Source organism: Rhipicephalus sanguineus, chromosome 1, assembly GCF_013339695.2.
Source record: "Rhipicephalus sanguineus isolate Rsan-2018 chromosome 1, BIME_Rsan_1.4, whole genome shotgun sequence".
Lineage (NCBI taxonomy): Eukaryota > Metazoa > Arthropoda > Arachnida > Ixodida > Ixodidae > Rhipicephalus > Rhipicephalus sanguineus.
The window spans coordinates 35,965,063-35,983,071 of NC_051176.1; the positions used below are offsets into that span (position 1 = coordinate 35,965,063).

At 43.3% G+C, this 18,009-nt stretch overlaps 1 protein-coding gene across 1 annotated transcript in view; it reads right to left on the minus strand.

The window, feature by feature from the left end:
• The window catches only part of LOC119380888 (basic proline-rich protein), a 188,822-nt gene that overhangs the window by 32,564 nt on the left and 138,249 nt on the right, over positions 1 to 18,009 (minus strand). The window contains exons 16-17 of the mRNA XM_049412809.1: positions 7,628 to 7,687; positions 7,497 to 7,544 (exon numbers count right to left, since the gene is read on the minus strand). Coding sequence (XP_049268766.1) covers positions 7,497 to 7,544; positions 7,628 to 7,687 — 108 coding nt within the window. The remainder of the gene's footprint in view (positions 1 to 7,496; positions 7,545 to 7,627; positions 7,688 to 18,009) is intronic.

The window sequence follows — 18,009 nt, forward strand, 5'->3', positions numbered from 1 at the left end:
GATATAGACATTCTTCCCACTGGAGTAAATCGTTGAGTTTGAAGCTAAATAACGAGAAAACAGATTCGAGAGCGGATGGAAATTTGATAAGGAGTGATATGCGAGAGCACATCTCATGTGCAGTCGCTGTGTGTGGTCTGCATTACGACTCTTTTACATAAAATCAAAGTACGGTATTCTGGGGAGAGGTAATGGCCCGGGAGGAGGTCTTCAGGAAAGATGGGATTGTTTAAAACAGGATTAGACAGTGATTGTGAGCGATGTGGTCATGCGTATATACGTGTTTTGCGAAAGCCATAACGTCTTACGGTGGTCTGGCCACAGGTGGTGCTGGGGGCTGGTATGCAGGCGGTGGCCGAGGGGAAGGACGTGGGGGTCTGGATATGGTAATGTACAAAGCAGTCAGTACTCTGCCATGAAAGCACAAGTTCGACAAATTAGCATACCCCGTTGGGCACGAATATATGGCATTATTTTGTTCATACCATTTCCCACTCTGTGTGTCTGTAGGATTAATTGGAATGATAACAGAATGATAGCCTAAAATCGTGCTATCGTACTACTATACCTGAAGACGTGAAAAGTAAAGAGAAAAAGACCGGGTGAGAAAATTTATCATATTAGATTCAGCTGCGTGCTGCCTTTCTTAACTCGATGTGCCGGGAAGAAGAGAAACCATTAATAGAAATCTATGCATAAGTTTTTAAATAGTCGTGTAAATATAGGTTGCTAAAAGGTCTCAATAATGCGCTTCCAGAAAGAGAAATAGGGGGATAATTTATTGCAGTGCAGCTGCTGCAATGCAGCATGAAAATGCAGTGCGATTATGAGCCAAGTCGCCCAAACAAGAGTCCTGCCCGGCAGCGACCTCTGCTCCGGTCATAGTGTAAGGATGTGGAAATCTATCATTTGAATATTGCTCTGTTTAAATCAAAATTTTTGACACCAAAACCGTGCCGCAAGGAAAGCGAAAGTACGGACGCCAAAGGTCCTGGAGGGCGGCTGCGTGGTTGCGGCAAGAGCTTCGCGCTTTGCTAGTCGGTGCGCGCGGCCGAGCAATTGGTATTGGAAACAATTGTGGTGTCACTGTAGAGGGCTTCATGGAATTTTTCGGTTTTTACCTAAGCGCTGTTTGCCACCTGGAAATGTACCCTATACAATCAAAAGTCGGTCACGCGGGTTGGTTCGAAGGTGGCACCTGTTTTCAGTGATATCTTGTCGGCTTTGATACAGTAGGACAGATGTAAAGCCTGTTGATAAGAATATTTCGCTGTGCTGATCATTTTGTGATTTTACTACCTAATGATAGGTCTTCCCTTCATGATGATTTATTGAAGGCTTCAAAAAAATTTTTTTGGTTTTACATTCAGATATGATTTGCCAAAGAGTGGCTGTATTCGGTTTTTAGACTTATGTATGCGATTTTAACCAAATCACGCTTGCTGGGGCTAATCCGCGGGATCTAAACATTCGCTTTTGAACTATCGCTATCTCCACTCTACCATTTTCAAGAGCGGTGTTGCATACAATGCCTTTAAAAAAGGCCCTAAACAAGCCATGCCACATTGGCGTACAGCTTCCAGGAACAAGTATTCGGTTGAAACACGTTGGCTTCCCAGATTTTGCTAGGTGATGCGTTTCTAAGAGGCTGCATAAATCCTTGAAGCTGCCAGCATATGGAGTTGAACCCCGCCCAAACGCTAAGCCAATGAATTTAGCACCAAATCCATATGTGAAATATTACAACAGTTTGTAGGGCTAGCTGCTTTATTCTGGTCCTAAAGGTTGGGACGCAACAGACGGCGAAAAATTCAGGACATCAAACAGCGTCACTTAATCTTCAACTGCCATACAATAGCATATGTGCATGGGTTTTACTATCGCTCCAAGAAGATTGCTAAAAATTTTGGTGTAAATGCTTTTTCTTCTCGAAACAAAATTAGACGGGCCTGTGACGCAGTGCACAAGACGACTACAAAATGTTAGAGAAATAACGTGTGCTCAGTGAGTAATCGCAACCACTTTGTTAGTTGCGTTTCCTCTGTTGTTTGCAGCATTCCACTGTCGTATGGAAATAAATATATCGGCAGCAGTTGCACATCCTTCTCTAAAAGTTTTCAAAAATTTTCATATTTCAGAGGTAGCCCCTCATCCAACCTGTAGTCTGGATTTCGTACATGTAATTGTTAGCCACTTTTACAGATAACGAAGGTCATCTTGAGGCACGTAGTGAAAAACGCTCGTGAAATAATCGAGCCATTTTATCTATCAGCATAACAGAATGTGAAATCAGCCGTCTTTAATACCTTTGGTGAAGAACGTGATTTCTGATGGGCAAGCATGTGGTGTTTCTGAGCATTTATTCCTTCCAATACGCAATAACCGCTTCAGTTATTAGTGAGTGCCTTGTCTTGTGGTTTTCTTGTACTTGTGCTGAAGTCATTCGCGCTGCCTTAAAAATTAAATCTTAAGAAATTCGCACAGTCAAATATAATTTCACAGCCATGATGTTTTGCGACAACAACGTAGGAAAAAAATCCACTTAAGCGTCAACCAACTATCATCACATGTCGGATGCAGACAGGGTTGCCGTTGGTCGCCGCTTTTCGCCAAATTCGCTACCTGGCTACCCCAACTGGCAACGAAAATTTCAGGTTGTCTCCATGGCTACTTTCTGGCAACTTTTCAACTTCAGTTCTGGCGAACTCAGTAGGCAATTTCAAGGACGAAATCAAAATTTCGTCAAACGAAGACCGTTCTGCTACGTCAGGGAGGAACTACCCGTCACATGAGAGTGGCCAAATTTGAATGACGGTGTGCCGTGGCCATATGTTTCCGTGAAAAGCTCTTAAGTCATCTCACTTGTGCCCGCGCATCGCCTTACTTTTGGGCGTAGTGTTTGGTGCTTATCTGTTTCTTTCGAAGTGTGCACACGAAAACCGCAATATCGACGTTTTCTTTGCATGGGAAGCATAAAACTCAGGAGCGGCCACTGCGGCGCTTCTTGCAGACAGGCAAAATAGTTTTTCGCGCCCTTTTATAGTTTAAGAAAGAAACAGATAGGCAACGCCCATCACACGCAAACATTAAGCTGTCTACTAGTACATTTCAGAATGCTTGCCGATTTTTCCGACCAGATTCTGCTGTGGCGCGACTTCGTTCAAATTTCCCTGCCATGTGTCATTCCGGTGCTCCGCCACGCCTTGTGCACGCCGAGCGCGATCAGTTTCGATTTCGCCCTTGAAATCCGACGATGGATATCTCGAACTACGTGCAACTTTTGTGATTTCTGGAAATTAGGTATGCCATAAATTGGGACGAACCACAACTTTGTAATATAAACGCCTGCCCTCAGGTCAAGTTTTAAATAGTTAATTGTTGAGTTTTCGTTAATTAGTCGCGTCAACGTTATTTTAGCAGCGGGAAAGTATTTCCGCCTTAACGTAGAGTTCCTGAGCCAAAACGACAGGAGCCTGACTCTCATAGAATTTTTATAAAAAATCGGTTGTGTCTAAAAAGAACACACTGTATATAAATACCTAGACATGTACGGAACATCACGGTGGCTCCCGCGGCGACAGCATAAACTGTCCAAATAATTGTTGTTGCAATAAAATGATTTCTGAAGGGAAACGAGGTTTACTAATAGTATTGAAATGCTTTCTTACGGTGGCCTAGGCGCAGGTGCTGGTGGTTGGTATGGTGGACCGGGGGGACTGGAAATGCGGAAATGATAATGCGTTGGCTCTAAAATTCTCTTGAGTAATTTTTAACGAAATAGTCAACACACGCCAGGAAAGTCTTACGGTGGTCTCGCTACTGGAGGAAGTCCTGGAGGGGGTCTGGATGGAGGAGGCGATGGTGGTCTGTAAGATACCATTATTCCTGGTTCATACATGACATATTATGCGTACCGGTGAATAGCGAACGAAGAAGGGTAGAGTATTTTCGCTTCTTACGGAGGTCTGGCCACGGGTGGTGGAGGAGGAAACGATGGTGGTGGTCGTGGTGAGGGAACTTGTGGTCTGCGAATTGTTCATCAGTCGTGTGTAAATGTTCTATGCATTGTACTCAGTGCAAGCGACAACGATGACTATGAGCGTTGCAGGTGTCCAACGCAATATCAGTATAAGTGTGCTTACCAGTTGTGAAAAGAAATTGACTGTTACGTGCTAATATATATATGAAATGTTTATGTTTATTGTTTAGTGTGGTTCGGGAGGCCATTATAGCGATCAGGTTACGGATTCAATCAATATTAAAACGTTTTTGGGAATTTCAGGTTGTACTGATGAAGAACGCTTCATGAGATATTCCACAATTATGAGGGAATGAAATCTACTGCTACTAAAAGCGTGTAAACATACTTTGTGATAATGTCATTACAAATGCTGCATATTTATTGTTTATGCAGCCATGGTAATGTCGCACCCGACTACCTCGAACTTTGTAACTCGAGTTATTCTTTATATAGAACTAACTTGGAACACGACAATGCTATCTATCTATCTATCTATCTATCTATCTATCTATCTATCTATCTATCTATCTATCTATCTATCTATCTATCTATCTATCTATCTATCTATCTATCTATCTATCTATCTATCTATCTATCTATCTATCTATCTATCTATCTATCTATCTATCTATCTATCTATCTATCTATCTATCTATCTATCTATCTATCTATCTATCTATCTATCTATCTATCTATCTATCTATCTATCTATCTATCTATCTATCTATCTATGAACGTTTTCTCAATATGTTTCCTCACTGCCATCGATGATCCCTTGCCAAGGCATTCGTACTCACTTTCACTGCTGGTTATTTCGTTCACACAGTAGGAATGATAGCGCAGACAAATATACACCTGTAGGACTCGCACCGCGGAAAAAAGAAACTAGCCTGAGAAATCGAAGAAAGCATATTGAAAAACATAACAGCATGGTGGTATGGACGGCTGAAGAGAAATATAAGAATGTACTCATACGGTGGTCTAGGCGAGGGTGCCGGTGGCTGATAAGGTGGACCGGGGGGGCTGGAAAGGCGGAAATAACGATTTTTCCTTTAGATGTTGAAAAGTTTCAAGGGCGTTCGCAGGATTGGGTTTGAAAGTCTTACGGGGGTCTCGGCACTGGAGGAGGCCCAGGAGGGGGTCTTCGTGGAGGAGGTGGTGGGGGTCTGTAAGGGAAATTCCATGCGAGTTCATGGCTGATACCTTGTATGTACTTCTCAACTACACTGAATGAAGTGCTGTTGCTTTTCTTACGGAGGTCTGGCCACAGGAGGCGGAGGAGGAAACGAAGGTGGGGGTCGTGGGGAGGGAACTTGAGGTCTGCAATATATTGGTCAGGTTATTGTGAAGGCTGAAAGTCTTCACACCGTATGCTACACCAATGACGACAGTCGTTTGATTCTACTTGAATGTTTTATCTATCTTCTAACAAATACAAGGATTTGCTATTAGCCCATAAACCTTCACGTACAGGGGTGATGGAAAGAAACGCGAAGAGTGCGGCATCTACGTTATCTGCTGTTTCGCATTTTATCTTTTCAAGTGGTTTTAGCCTGGATGGTAGAGCCGCTAGAGTCATCCCCTCTAGCATTGTTTTATTGCCACCAAGTTCAGATCGTAATGAAAACAGCGCGCCGCGCTGTTCGCCTTTCTTTCCACCCCCTCCCCCTCCCCCTGTGCATAACATACAAAAGAACATATCGGTGAGGAGTACAGTATCCAAATTGAAGGGTAACGCACCATACACATGACACGAGGGAACACAGAAAAGGCACACATACCTCGTGTTCCATAGTGTCATTTTTCGGGTGCGGTGCGCCCTTATCCGATAAATCCTATACCGACAATCCAAACGTGCAAATAGAATGATAAGGAAGCCCCTAAAGGATATGCCATAACGTATGTTCAGTTTTTTCTTCTGTAGGTAAAACAGTATACCTCATTGAACGTAGCTAGAAGTGAGCTGAATTTCAAGCATCACGATGAAGTTTTCTTTCAGAATGTCTGAGTCATTCTGACATGACATATTGCCGTACCTATCAAAGTTACATTGAACAGAATCACACAGAATCTCTTAATGCATCTGCGTCTTACGTGTGGCATCATTCTCACGACTTTCACCCAGAAATAAAAGCCCAACACGCCAACAAGCGCAGAAAAAAATATTTCTCTCCGTGATGAGAGCTGCTCTCGCCTTTTGTGTTATGTGACTAAACGATCTGTGATTAGGCCTTTCCGGCCAAAACACTAATGAGGGAAAACAAGTGGCCAATGAATTACTGTCGCTAAACGCAGAACATAAAGACAACTCGCCAGCAGAATTACATGCGGTGGCCACGAAACTAGGATCATATACATCGCTATGGGCCATGATAATAACCTGCCGCGTTAGCTTAGCACGCAAGGATGTTGCATTCCAAGATTCGGGTTCTATTCACAGTCACGCACCCGCACTCGCATTTGTATGGCTTAAAAATGTAAGGATACCTGTGTACTAATATATCGGTGCCCGACAAAAAAACCCCGTGTGGTGCAAACTAACTTGCTGTCCCCCATTACGCCTTGCCTCATAATCATGTAGTAATTTTGGCAAGATAAATAAAGACAGTGATCAATTACAGCATGAAATCCTCAAAGCCTTGTCTTCAGCGACAACAGAAAGTCAGCTAGAAATCGATGAACTAAGTCTTCTTTTTTTTTTGGGGGGGGGGGGGGGTAGGTTAAGTAAAAAGAAACAAGAAGCCTGTAAAGAGGACACGAGGACATAGGGCTTCTTTCAGCATTGTTTTGCGTCCACGTCTGTTTTTGCGCTATTTCTAAAGGTATGCCCGGTAAACTAGCCCACCAGTCTGCTTTGTCGCCGTTTATTTATGCCCTTCTCCAAGGTTGCGTTTGCATCCTTGCTTCTAGCGAAAAAAGAAACGTCAATATTTTCTTACTCGATTCATCTCTGTTATCGATGAGATGTCCTTTGCATCGGTCGATCGCATCTATGATTTTGTTTAGAGAGTACCTGAGGGCAATATAACGTAGAAAATTACTGGGGGTAGGCATACCATGCGGAACCATCAATGTGCCGTACTACATTGGATGGCTTTGCCAGCCGTCCATCGCGTAGCAGGCTGCATCTTTGACGTTTTCATTTTTACAGTTTTTTTTCTTTCGAAGAAACTTTTGAGATGTTGAAGCTGCACCAACACACGCAGCAGAATATACCAAACAACTGTTCCAAACCAATAGAGAATTCCTAAACGCTGAGTGCGCTGGCTTTCATAAGGCGAACACAACATTTTTACATAAAAACGGCTGTGGTTAAAGGCTGCAGCACGCGTCTCCTCTCTGGTGGTCCTCGCGCTGTAAAACTGCAACCTCTGGTAAAGCATGGTATCGAGAGAAATCGAGGAAGATATATTCAGAAACCTAATGGGAAAGCGGTACGAACGACTGTAGAGAAATATAAAAAATATAGTCATACGGTGGTCTAGGCGAGGGTGCTGGTGGCTGATAAGGTGGACCCGGTGGTCTGGAAATGTGCAAATGACAATTTTTCCGTTAGCTGTTGAAAAGTTTCAAGGAAGTTAGGAGAATTGGGCTGGAAAGTCTTACGGGGGTCTCGGCACTGGAGGAGGCCCAGGAGGGGGTCTTCGTGGAGGAGGTGGTGGGGGTCTGTAAGGGAAATTCCATGCGGGTTCATGGCTGATATTTTTTACTGAACTACACAGAGTGCAGTGTTGTTGCTTTTCTTACGGAGGTCTAGCCACAGGAGGCGGAGGAGGAAATGAAGGCGGGGGTCGTGGCGAGGGAATTTGTGGTCTGCAAAATATTGGTTAGGTTAGTGTGAAAGTTAAAACCCTTCCCACAGCGGCCTACACCAATGAGAAGTGCCTCTTTATCCTACCACAATGTTCTGTTCATGGCCTACTAAACACCTGGATTCGCTATTAGGTCAAAAATGTCAGCTTAGGTTAAATGAGTAAGAATTATTATTGTGTAAAATGGTTGCGAGAAACTAATGATGCAACAATACCCCTTTCCTATTTTCGATAATTTTATATGAATGCCAAATACATCGACTTCCCGCACATAATTTAAATAAATGTAGAAAATGTAGAATATAACTATAGAAGAAACTGAATATAGAAATAAACGATTGCTTGCAATTGAATTGATAGTAGAAACTGACTGATTGTACATTAAGAAAGAGCTAAATAACGTACTTGTACGCAAGCAAAACTTTAATAGGGTTCTTACATTTATTCTATAAACTTAAAACACAATGCGTTTTCGGTAGACGAGCAGAATAATTGGGTGTGGTTCAACGTATGCTGCAATTGGTCATTCGATGCGCTAGACCCTCAAGCTCAATCTGCTAATAGGCCATATTCAAAATGTAGAGTGCCCTCTGTACACAACTGCACAAGCGCTGTCAGCCATCTGTCAATGTACGCCAATAAACGAAAACTGTCGGCTGCCAGCTGCTGCTCTTTTACCGTCGTTCTGTGACTCCTTCCTACTGCTGCGTGCTGCTGAGCTCACAAGAAGTGAGCACTGACAACGCGGGGAACACAGTGGCCCTGTCTTCAACCGAACTTCTTGACTACTTCAGCGACGAAAACAAGACAGTCAAATGCACACTACGATGGGACAACGGTGAAGCTGCCATCGACACGAGGTTTAGAAGCCAAACACCTTTCGATAGTCTTAGAAACGTTCGGCAGGCGCTACACTCATGTTACACAAGAAGGTGAAAGTTGCAGCCTGACTGTTTTTTGTGTGGTGCCGCCCTCTCTGGCGGCGTTCACGTTACGACGTCGAGGGACGCAACGCCGGAAATGCCAGAAAAAACGCTGCATGTGGTTTGGCCTTTATGGGGATGCCAGCATGTGTACCAATGGACGCCGCCTATACCGTTTTTTGCACGCTCCCTTCGCCATTGTGTTGCCCACATCGTCCGCGCCGTGCTCCTGCACTGCCGTACGCAAACTGCGGTTCCGCTCGTGCGGCTTTCTTCGACGTGGAATGCCTGAAAGTTGCGTCCTCAGTGTTCCAATATCTCGCGAAACGGTTGGAATGTTTCATTTTTTAAAAGCTGCGTGAAATGTGAAGTTCAGCAAGTCGGCAGTCTATATATGTACACATGTCACCAGAACAGCCTTATAAATTCTTGTCTTCTATTCAACATTCCCCGTAAGTTTTACAAGTGCAATAATGTTTCGATTTGCGCTCTCATTAAAAAAATGATAAATTGTTCTCCTCTCTGATTATGAACGATGAATAGATATTGTCGCGAATAGACATTGTTTCTTGTTTGTGTGGGTAACAAATTTCGTGCTCATTCAGAAACGCAAACTTGCTATGGCTCTAACGAGTGAGATATTTTATTTGATTTCTTTTGCTGATTGCTTTTATTCGGATTTATTCCTTAATAACCTGAGCTCACTTTCTTTTGCCGACCAAATGTCACTCTAAGCCAGTGCACTCGCATTGGGATATCCAAAACAGGAATTTTAATAAGGCTTGGTCAGGCATTCCCCAAGGCATTTCATCAATTTCATCAGATGTATAAGGCATTTCATCAGATGTATAATCCCATTCTTAGGTGTGTATGTCCTGTTGCAGCACACTACCTGTGAAGTGTCATTTTATCATTTTTATTCACCGTGCTGCTGTTACCATTCCGACTATTTCTTCTTTTTCTATTCCTTTTATTTACGGGGCTGTGAACTAGTCAACTTGTTCTAAAGAGAGCTTTTTGTCAGTGTCCTTCTTTCTGCATGACAGAATGAAAATAAACTGGATTTGATTTGATTAGATTTGATTTGTTGGCAGCCACTTGGCCGCGCATTGCTCGATTTGTCGCTGCCATGCTATATTTGACCACTTTAAAGTACTAACGCGCTTTGGTGAGCAGCGAGCACGTGAAATGTATGAGGCATATTGCATCAACAAAAAAGGCGATAAGTGCGTGAGCGTACCTTCGATAGTGCTCCTCACTCAGTAGGTGGCACATCTCTCACGTGGATGATAGCTTTTTCATTTTTTTCCGGATATTTAGTTTTTTTTTCACCTGTTTGTATAGATTTGTTAGCGAATATACCTTGTAAAGTGTTACGAGTTTTAATTTCTGTGCTCTCCCTCATATCCTTTCATGTTCCATGTTCGTATATATACTGTCTTGTGCCAATAAAGCATTGGTTGTGAGTGAGCGCTTAGACCATCTCTGTCTTGTGCTGTTGTTCGTGGTGCTACTCCTTTTCTATGGACATGTACCAACCAGCCGAAATAATCACTCTAGCCTTGTGAACTGACTGCATGTGAACAAGCAACAACCCAAGAATATGTGTAGAATACGTGCCACACTGTGTTCATTATTTGAGCAAAGGTGTTCTGCAGTTACTGCTCAACATATTCACGGAAACGATTTCAGGTTCCTGGAAAAGAGATCGTATGGTAGTCTTGCGAGGACTTTTTATGGCCGTACGACTGTAATTTGACGAGAATCATGTCTTCTCAGAAAGGGTTAAGAGACGAGAATAAAGTTGGGGTAACACACGTCAAATTGAAATGAATATCGAAAATGAAGCATCAACTTCACCAACCGCAGCAAGAGGTCTTTCTCTCTGTTTGTTCACCTAGTTATGCAAAAATAAAGAAGAAAGAAAGTTATCTCGGCTACTCTAATAATTACTTCTAGAATAAACATATGTTATTTAAAACGAAAACGAGTTTGAGCATGCTAGTAAATCGTTACTTAGAGTGTGATTATTATCGTGGTCTCCAGAACTCGGGAATATGGGATAAGGACATCTTTGAAAGGCTTGGTATCGAAAACCTAGAAAGTGCGACGTTTCAAGTATACGAACGTAGCAATAATTGATCTTTCAAACATCTCTCGGACTCAAAAAAAAAAAAAGTAACAAGCGGTGCGCTATCCTATGCATCAATGAGTTTCGGCTGATTTCCGTTAAAAAGTGAATTCGAAAGGACGAATAAATATGCGGCACGGCCCGCTTCCAGGGAGTGTGGGAGTAGAGCAGCTTTCGGAGTAGAGCAGCTTGTATAATATCTATAGGGTGATCAATTTTCGATTACAATTTTAACCACGTGGATAATAAGCAGGTGTTGAAGAAAACCACAAAGACCATTACGGCCGTCTTGCCACAGGTGGAGGCCTCGGTTGGGGAGGTCATCTACAAGAATACATTGATATGAAAGATGACACTTATCCAAAATAGATAATTGTATGTTGATCAATTATGTTAGGAAATGTTCTTAAGGGCCGGAGGCGGTTGTCTTGGTGGCCTCAGTGAGTCAGGATGTGGTATACTATGGAAGGCGCTATTGAGGCGAAAGCCTTAGGTGTCTTCGTTGGCGACGACCTTGGCGACGATTTTGCGCGGAGCCGAACGAAAGCCGACTCGGTGCCAAGAAACCCTGGCACTGCTTGAATCGAAAAAGAGGGTTAGAGCGGGAATTGAAGCCAGTAGTCTGTGTGCCAGTGGTGAAGTGTTCTAGCAGAGCCATGCCAACAAGCTTGGACTGCAAGCTTGTAACCCATTGTAAAGGGGCTCAGCTATCGTTAATCCTTATCATCCACCCATAGGTCGGCAAACTCATTCTTGAATCGACTCACTGAGACTAACTCAGACCCAGATCAGGCCATGAGTCTGAGTGAGTCCGGGAGAGTAATATTTTGATGAGCTTGAGTCCGAGTGAGTCCGGTTGAGGAAAATTTTAGTGAGTCTGAGTAATGGAGTCTGGTTGAGGAAACAATTGGTTAGTCTGAATCCAAGCGAGCCCTAAGCGCAAGATATATTTCTCGAGTGAGTGTGAGTGATTTCCATACTTTATTGCCGCCCTATGATCCCATCTACTCATCTTCGGCTTTGTCATCAGCCTTATATCGGCTTACGTTATTACTCAAGTCTGGTCACGCATATTTCAACGCACTAGGGTTCTTGCACCACCTCAAAATTTATTGATCAGACGCGTGAGTTAGGGGGGGGGGGACTTGTGTTGACTTCCCCCGTTAACACTTTCACGGGAAGTTCTTGATAAAAATATCTCGTGTGATTCACGTATTTCACAAAGGTGTCTTTACTGGATTGAAGCCACTGATAGCTCGTATTTGAAAGTACAAGGTCAAAAGGCGCATCATAGAGCACCGATTATGTGAAATATGAGCATTTGAAGAATGTGGACACCATGATCGAAAAAGCTAATTTTACGCTAACGGACTGATGAGTCGACTCACTCAGGCTCACTCAGACTCAGGTCAAGCCGTGAGCCTGAGTGACTCCGGCTGAGTGATATGTTGGTGAGTTTGAGACCGAGTGAGTCGGACTGGGAAAAAGTTTAGTGAGTCTGAGTCCGAGTGCATCCGGTTGAGGAAAATGTTGGTGAGTCTGAGTCCGAGTGAGCCCTCAGAGCAAAATATGTTTCTTGAGTGGGTCTGAGTGAGCTTCAATCTTTTTGCCGACCTATGTCACCATAGCATTAACGCAACATGCAGCGTGCAGAGGCGTAGTGGTTACTTCGCTAAAGTCTGCACACCTTCGAATACTGCGAAGAAAGACAAAAAGTGATTGGATGAGCAGTTCCTAGAGTCGACCCAACGCCAAACATATGTGCTGTCTCGTTGCAGCACATTTGTCTTACATGAGTGCATGCATGTTTTCACCTTCTTATGTTACAAGAGTGTAACAGCTGCCGAATTCTATTTAGTCCCGTCGTGGTTGTAGCAAACGCTACAACTATCCCAAGGTGGAGGTAAGATGTACAGCTGCTTACGGTGGTCCAGCTGAGGGAGGTGGAGGAGTGTACGCTGGAGGCGGTCGTCCAGGGGGGCGCCGGGGTCTGTGAATGGGGTAGAATTTGTTCTACGCAGTATTCGTCATGTGATATTAATGAAAAAAAAAAACCATTATCAGGAAATACTAATAGGAGCCTCATTTGTGATGTGCAAGGAATGTCCAGTGCTGAAGAACAGTAAGTGTTATCATATCATCAATATGTCTTATAAATGACGCAGGGGATCAGTTATTGCGAATGATATTACTGTAGCATAATATTTGACTGGTGCATGCTATGAGTACAAAGCCAATATACCTCGAAAACTTGAACAGCACTTTTTTACATTTTTTCTCAGCGGCAATGCGCGCGAACTGTACGTGTACGTATACTAACTGCACCCCTCGACAGTTCACTGCATTTGCAATAGAGCTATTAAATATAGCCATGAAAACTTTTTTGCGAAATAGCGCTGCTTCGCTCTTAAACGTCAGCTTGAAGGAGCGGATAAAAATGCGCAATTGAGGAAGTAGTTCGCAATATATTCCCCCTGAAAAGTGAATCTCTGCACTGGCTGACATAGTAATTTAGTGCTAACAAAGTACTACGCAGTACGCAACCTGCTAGATATCGCACTACACTGAATTCCCCTTCACGCGTTAAAGCGATTCTTCTCTCATAATAACAGGTTACTATGAGAAGAGACCGCATGAACAATAAGAAATTTCTATGCGCTGAGGAAGATCTACGGATAGCACAAACTTAAAGAGAGAGACAACCAATTTTAATTGCGCTTGTTTTATTTAGCGCAACGGAAAGCTTACCGGTCATAGTGTTTAATCACGGAAGGGTAACGTGAAAAACGCCGTGAAACATTTATAATCAGAATTGTTCGATCTACAGCCAATATGAAATCATGCACGTAACACATGCTGCAAGCAGTCGGAGGCGTGCGCGACAGCGATTCGTGTTTGTTCGCTGCGGTGTGCTGCAGGTGCGTGCAATCTGCGCGCATGCGCCGCGGCTCGACATGTTCAGTTGCCACAAATGCAGCACCGCTTCTGGGAGCGAACTTTTTTCAGCTCATAAGCAGCACAGAATGGAGCGGGGATAGACAATAATATACATACAATAATCTTGAGCACTAATTCTGGTGCTCCATACTGCTGCATCAAGGCATTCCCGCTAGACTGCGCGACATACCGGCCTTTAACGACTTTCAGTCACAATTTAAAAATATACTGCTACGCAAATCACGAAAAGGGTGCTGGAACCTGCCACTATAATTCACGGTCTTTTCATTTTAACTAAGATTTAATCACACATTCTGGACAGCTGTCGGCCACTTTAACCTAATCAGCTTTCGCATTTGAGTTATGTCTACGGCGCTTTTATTACGACATCGATGCGTAGGAGACGATAAACTCTTTGTTGTCTGAACAACAAAATGAATTTGTGCACAGCCAAGTCATTTTGCGGCTACAAGGTAGGGACAACATTAACCGCCAAGCAACTCTCAACAGACAACTCTCTATAGGTGCCTTGGTTAATGCGAAATATCAGCCACGAAGGTGGCGTGGCAGGGAAAGAAAAAAAAATGAAAATTACAGAATATAAGGCAGAGTAATCATATTCAAATATTATCATACGGTGGTCTTGGCGCAGGCGCTGGTGGCTGGTATGGAGGACCAGGAGGGCTGAAAATGTGGGAATGATGATTTTGTCATAAAAGTTTGCCGATCAATTTTCAATTAAGCAGTCAAGCAACTCCATGTTAAGCCTTACGGTGGTCTCGCTACTGGAGGAAGTCCTGGAGGGGGTCTGGGTGGAGGAGGTGGCGGTAGTCTGGAAGAGAGCATTATTCCTGGTTCATACATGACATATTGGACGTAATGGTGAATAACGGAATATGTTAAACTATTCTTGTTTCTTACGGAGGTCTGACCACCGGAGGTGGAGGAGGAAACGATGGTGGTGGTCGTGCTGGGGGAGCTTGAGGTCTGCAAATTATTGGTCAATTTGCGTAAAGGTTGCAAGCATGCGCATAGTGCAAGCAGCTTGCTGACTACCTCCTTTACAATCGTCTAAAGCAATGTTAGAATAAGTCTGCTTAACGGTGGTGGAAAGAAGTTGGCTGCTGCATGCTAATATGCAATAAATATGATACAGTTATTGAATTAGTCGTTAAGGCGGTGAGCAATGACATAACAACGACAAGTGACGGGCTCAATCAATATCAGAATGTTTTTAACGATGATCAGGATGTTTTCATAAACAACACTTCATGAAACACCGTTTTACAATAACTGAGCATGTGTAATCTGTTTGCAGTGAAAGCATGTAAATATGGTCTATGCGGAAGACGGTAATACTGTGACGCGTGTTTATCGCGGTTTTGACGTATTAGGGTTGCACCCACAAAGACTAGAGGGGAATAGCTGGGCGGGTCTGCGAGCCAGCGGACGAGCGGAGAGGTGAAGCGCGCATGCGCGGTACGCTGCGAAAGCGGTATCTTTACGGGGCGAGCCGCTCGCCCGCTCATTTCGTCTACTCAGCGAGGCGTGCGCAGCGGAGGAGCATGCGAGCGTTTTCCAAGATGGCAACCCACAACATAAGCGGCGACACTTCCTATAAATCTACTAAAATTTTATAAAAAATGCCTTGTGCAAATTCCTTTCGCAGTAACTTCAATTTTATTCGGCATGTTCGGGCAGAATCGCAATTGTTTGAGATCATTCTGTTAAGATTAAGCGCAGGACGCAAACAGTCAAGTTTATGCGAGAACTTACGCGAACACCAGCAATAGCGCTGGAAGGTTCTATAATGAGAACTAACAGACAACAAAGCCAAGGAAGGTAAAGGGGGTGTTATTTCTAGTAATTAGTATATAAATGTGAAGAAAGTAAAGCAGACGAAAAGACAACTTGTCGCCGGCAGGGACCGCACCTGCGACCTTCGAATAACGCGTCCGATGCTCTACCACTGAGCTACGGCGGTGATCATCCTCTCGTCCACTTTATGGCGTATATATGTACATTTAAACCTAGGAGTGGGCAGCACTCCTTAGGTTCTATGTCTGATGTATAAAAGACGACGCGTTTCACCGATGATCACATTACCGGCGACAGTGCTTGCTGCTATCAGTGTAAAGCGTGTATTGCTTCTACTTTACCATTTCGTTTCCTGGACACAAGTTCGCACGAATAGTTTCCTTTTGAACACGCCGACTGCTGCCTTCGTCAACGTTATGACCATGTCACAATCCTACTTTGAATATTCATGCGTTACCCCAACATAACATTGCAAGAGAAACCACGAAGCTTCAAGAAAAACGTAGTAACCCAGTTAAACATAAAATACTTGCAGCACAGGCAACTTGTTAATCTAAGTGAAGGAACGTCTGCGCTATGACATGCTAGGAATGGAAGCTCCGTAGCAATCATTTTGGGAATAATTTATTGCATCAGACCTACAAAGCAGCTAACTGCTTTTGAATATGCACTATTGTCATCGCCGACCATGTCATTGAATTATTTACGAAAGCCTAAGTGAATGAACGTTAACTGTCTGATCTGAATGAACGCAGTGCTGCTTGTAGCAATTAGCATCCATAAATTCCGGAAAAAGGATTGAAATTTTGGCAGGCATGCGAATAATTGTCGTACGCACAAGCACGCAATACTCGACCTATCTCAATAAGGCAAGTATTCAAAATACCTGAATATAAGTACTTTTGCGCAAGGAGCATACGGTAGTTGTTTTATAGAGGCACAAAAAAAAACTAAAATACATGAGCACAGTCATACTAGCCTAAAACTGTTTTTTCTAAATGCTGTAGAACTCAAAATATCGGCTCAGTTGCTATTCCAAAAATAAATGGATAAGCCCAAATGTCACATAGTACACGCATATATCAGACGAAAACGAAAGACGACGCTCTTTTCGCCCGATTATCATGAAAGGCTCTATGAAAAGTGGACAAAATTTTTGTATGAGGGAATCGGTACGGTGGCCAAAGATGTGGGTGTTCCATTGGTTCAGAAATGTTGCAGCGCTCCTTTGGGACACACTTATGGTCTCTATTAGACTAGTTTGTCGAGAGACAGCCTAGACACCCACAGAAGTGTTTTAAATGGGCATAACACTGGTGTAAGGGGTGACCTGTAAGAGGTCTATTGATGTGCACTTTTACTGTGTGGGCTGTGTTACGCTTTAACGGAAAATCAGCGTAAGCATTTGCTACTTACGGTGGTCTGGGGAGAGGTGGTGGTCCTGGAGGAAGCCTTCAGGAAACAAGGGATGATTTAAAATTGAATTGAAAACTTAGTGCTGGGTGGATGATCATGCGTATACAATTTTTCATTTGAAAGCCATAATATCTTACGGTGGTCTGGCCACAGGTGGTGCCGGGGGCTGGTATGCAGGGGGAGGTCGAGGGGTAGGACGTTGGGTTCTGGGTATGTGATTGTACACAGCAGTCAATACTCTGTCATCAAAACATAAGTACCGAAATTTCACAGCAGTAGTAATCCGTCAGACGCCGTTATATATGTTATTGTTTTGTTCATTGTAATTCCAACTCTATAGCTCTGCATGAATTTGCACCTTGTACAGTTAGGTTGAAGAATAACAGAGTGATAGCATAAAATTGTGCTATCATTCCTGAAGAGCAGTGACAAAACCTTCGACTAGTTAGGTATATGAAATTGCAGTTATACTCCGAGTGGTAGTAATGAAAAGAAAGAACCGTTAATAAGACGGCAAACTTTGAGCACAAGTTTTGGAAGACCCCTTCGAATATAGGTCGCTAAAATCTCACAGTAATTCGCTTTCAGATAGAGAAATATAAGGTTACTTTGTTGCAATACAGCTGGTACAATGCCGCATGAAAACGCAGTAGGCATGCAGTATGAACCAAGTCGTCCAAACCAATGTCCTGCCCGACGATGAGCTGCTATGTTAACTCCATTCATGGAAATTTTATAAAGCTTCGGCAATCTGTCATCACAATGTTGCTATGTTTACACCAAATAATTTGGCAGGACGACCGCGATATTTCATATAGCACCCCTACCAAACGCATGACATTTTCGCACTGTTATTTAATGCTCAATCTGGCATTTTCTGAGCTACACGTGTTACAGATTCCTTAAAGCCTAAAAAATTTGAGAAAAGCGCGAGATGTTCTCCCCACATCT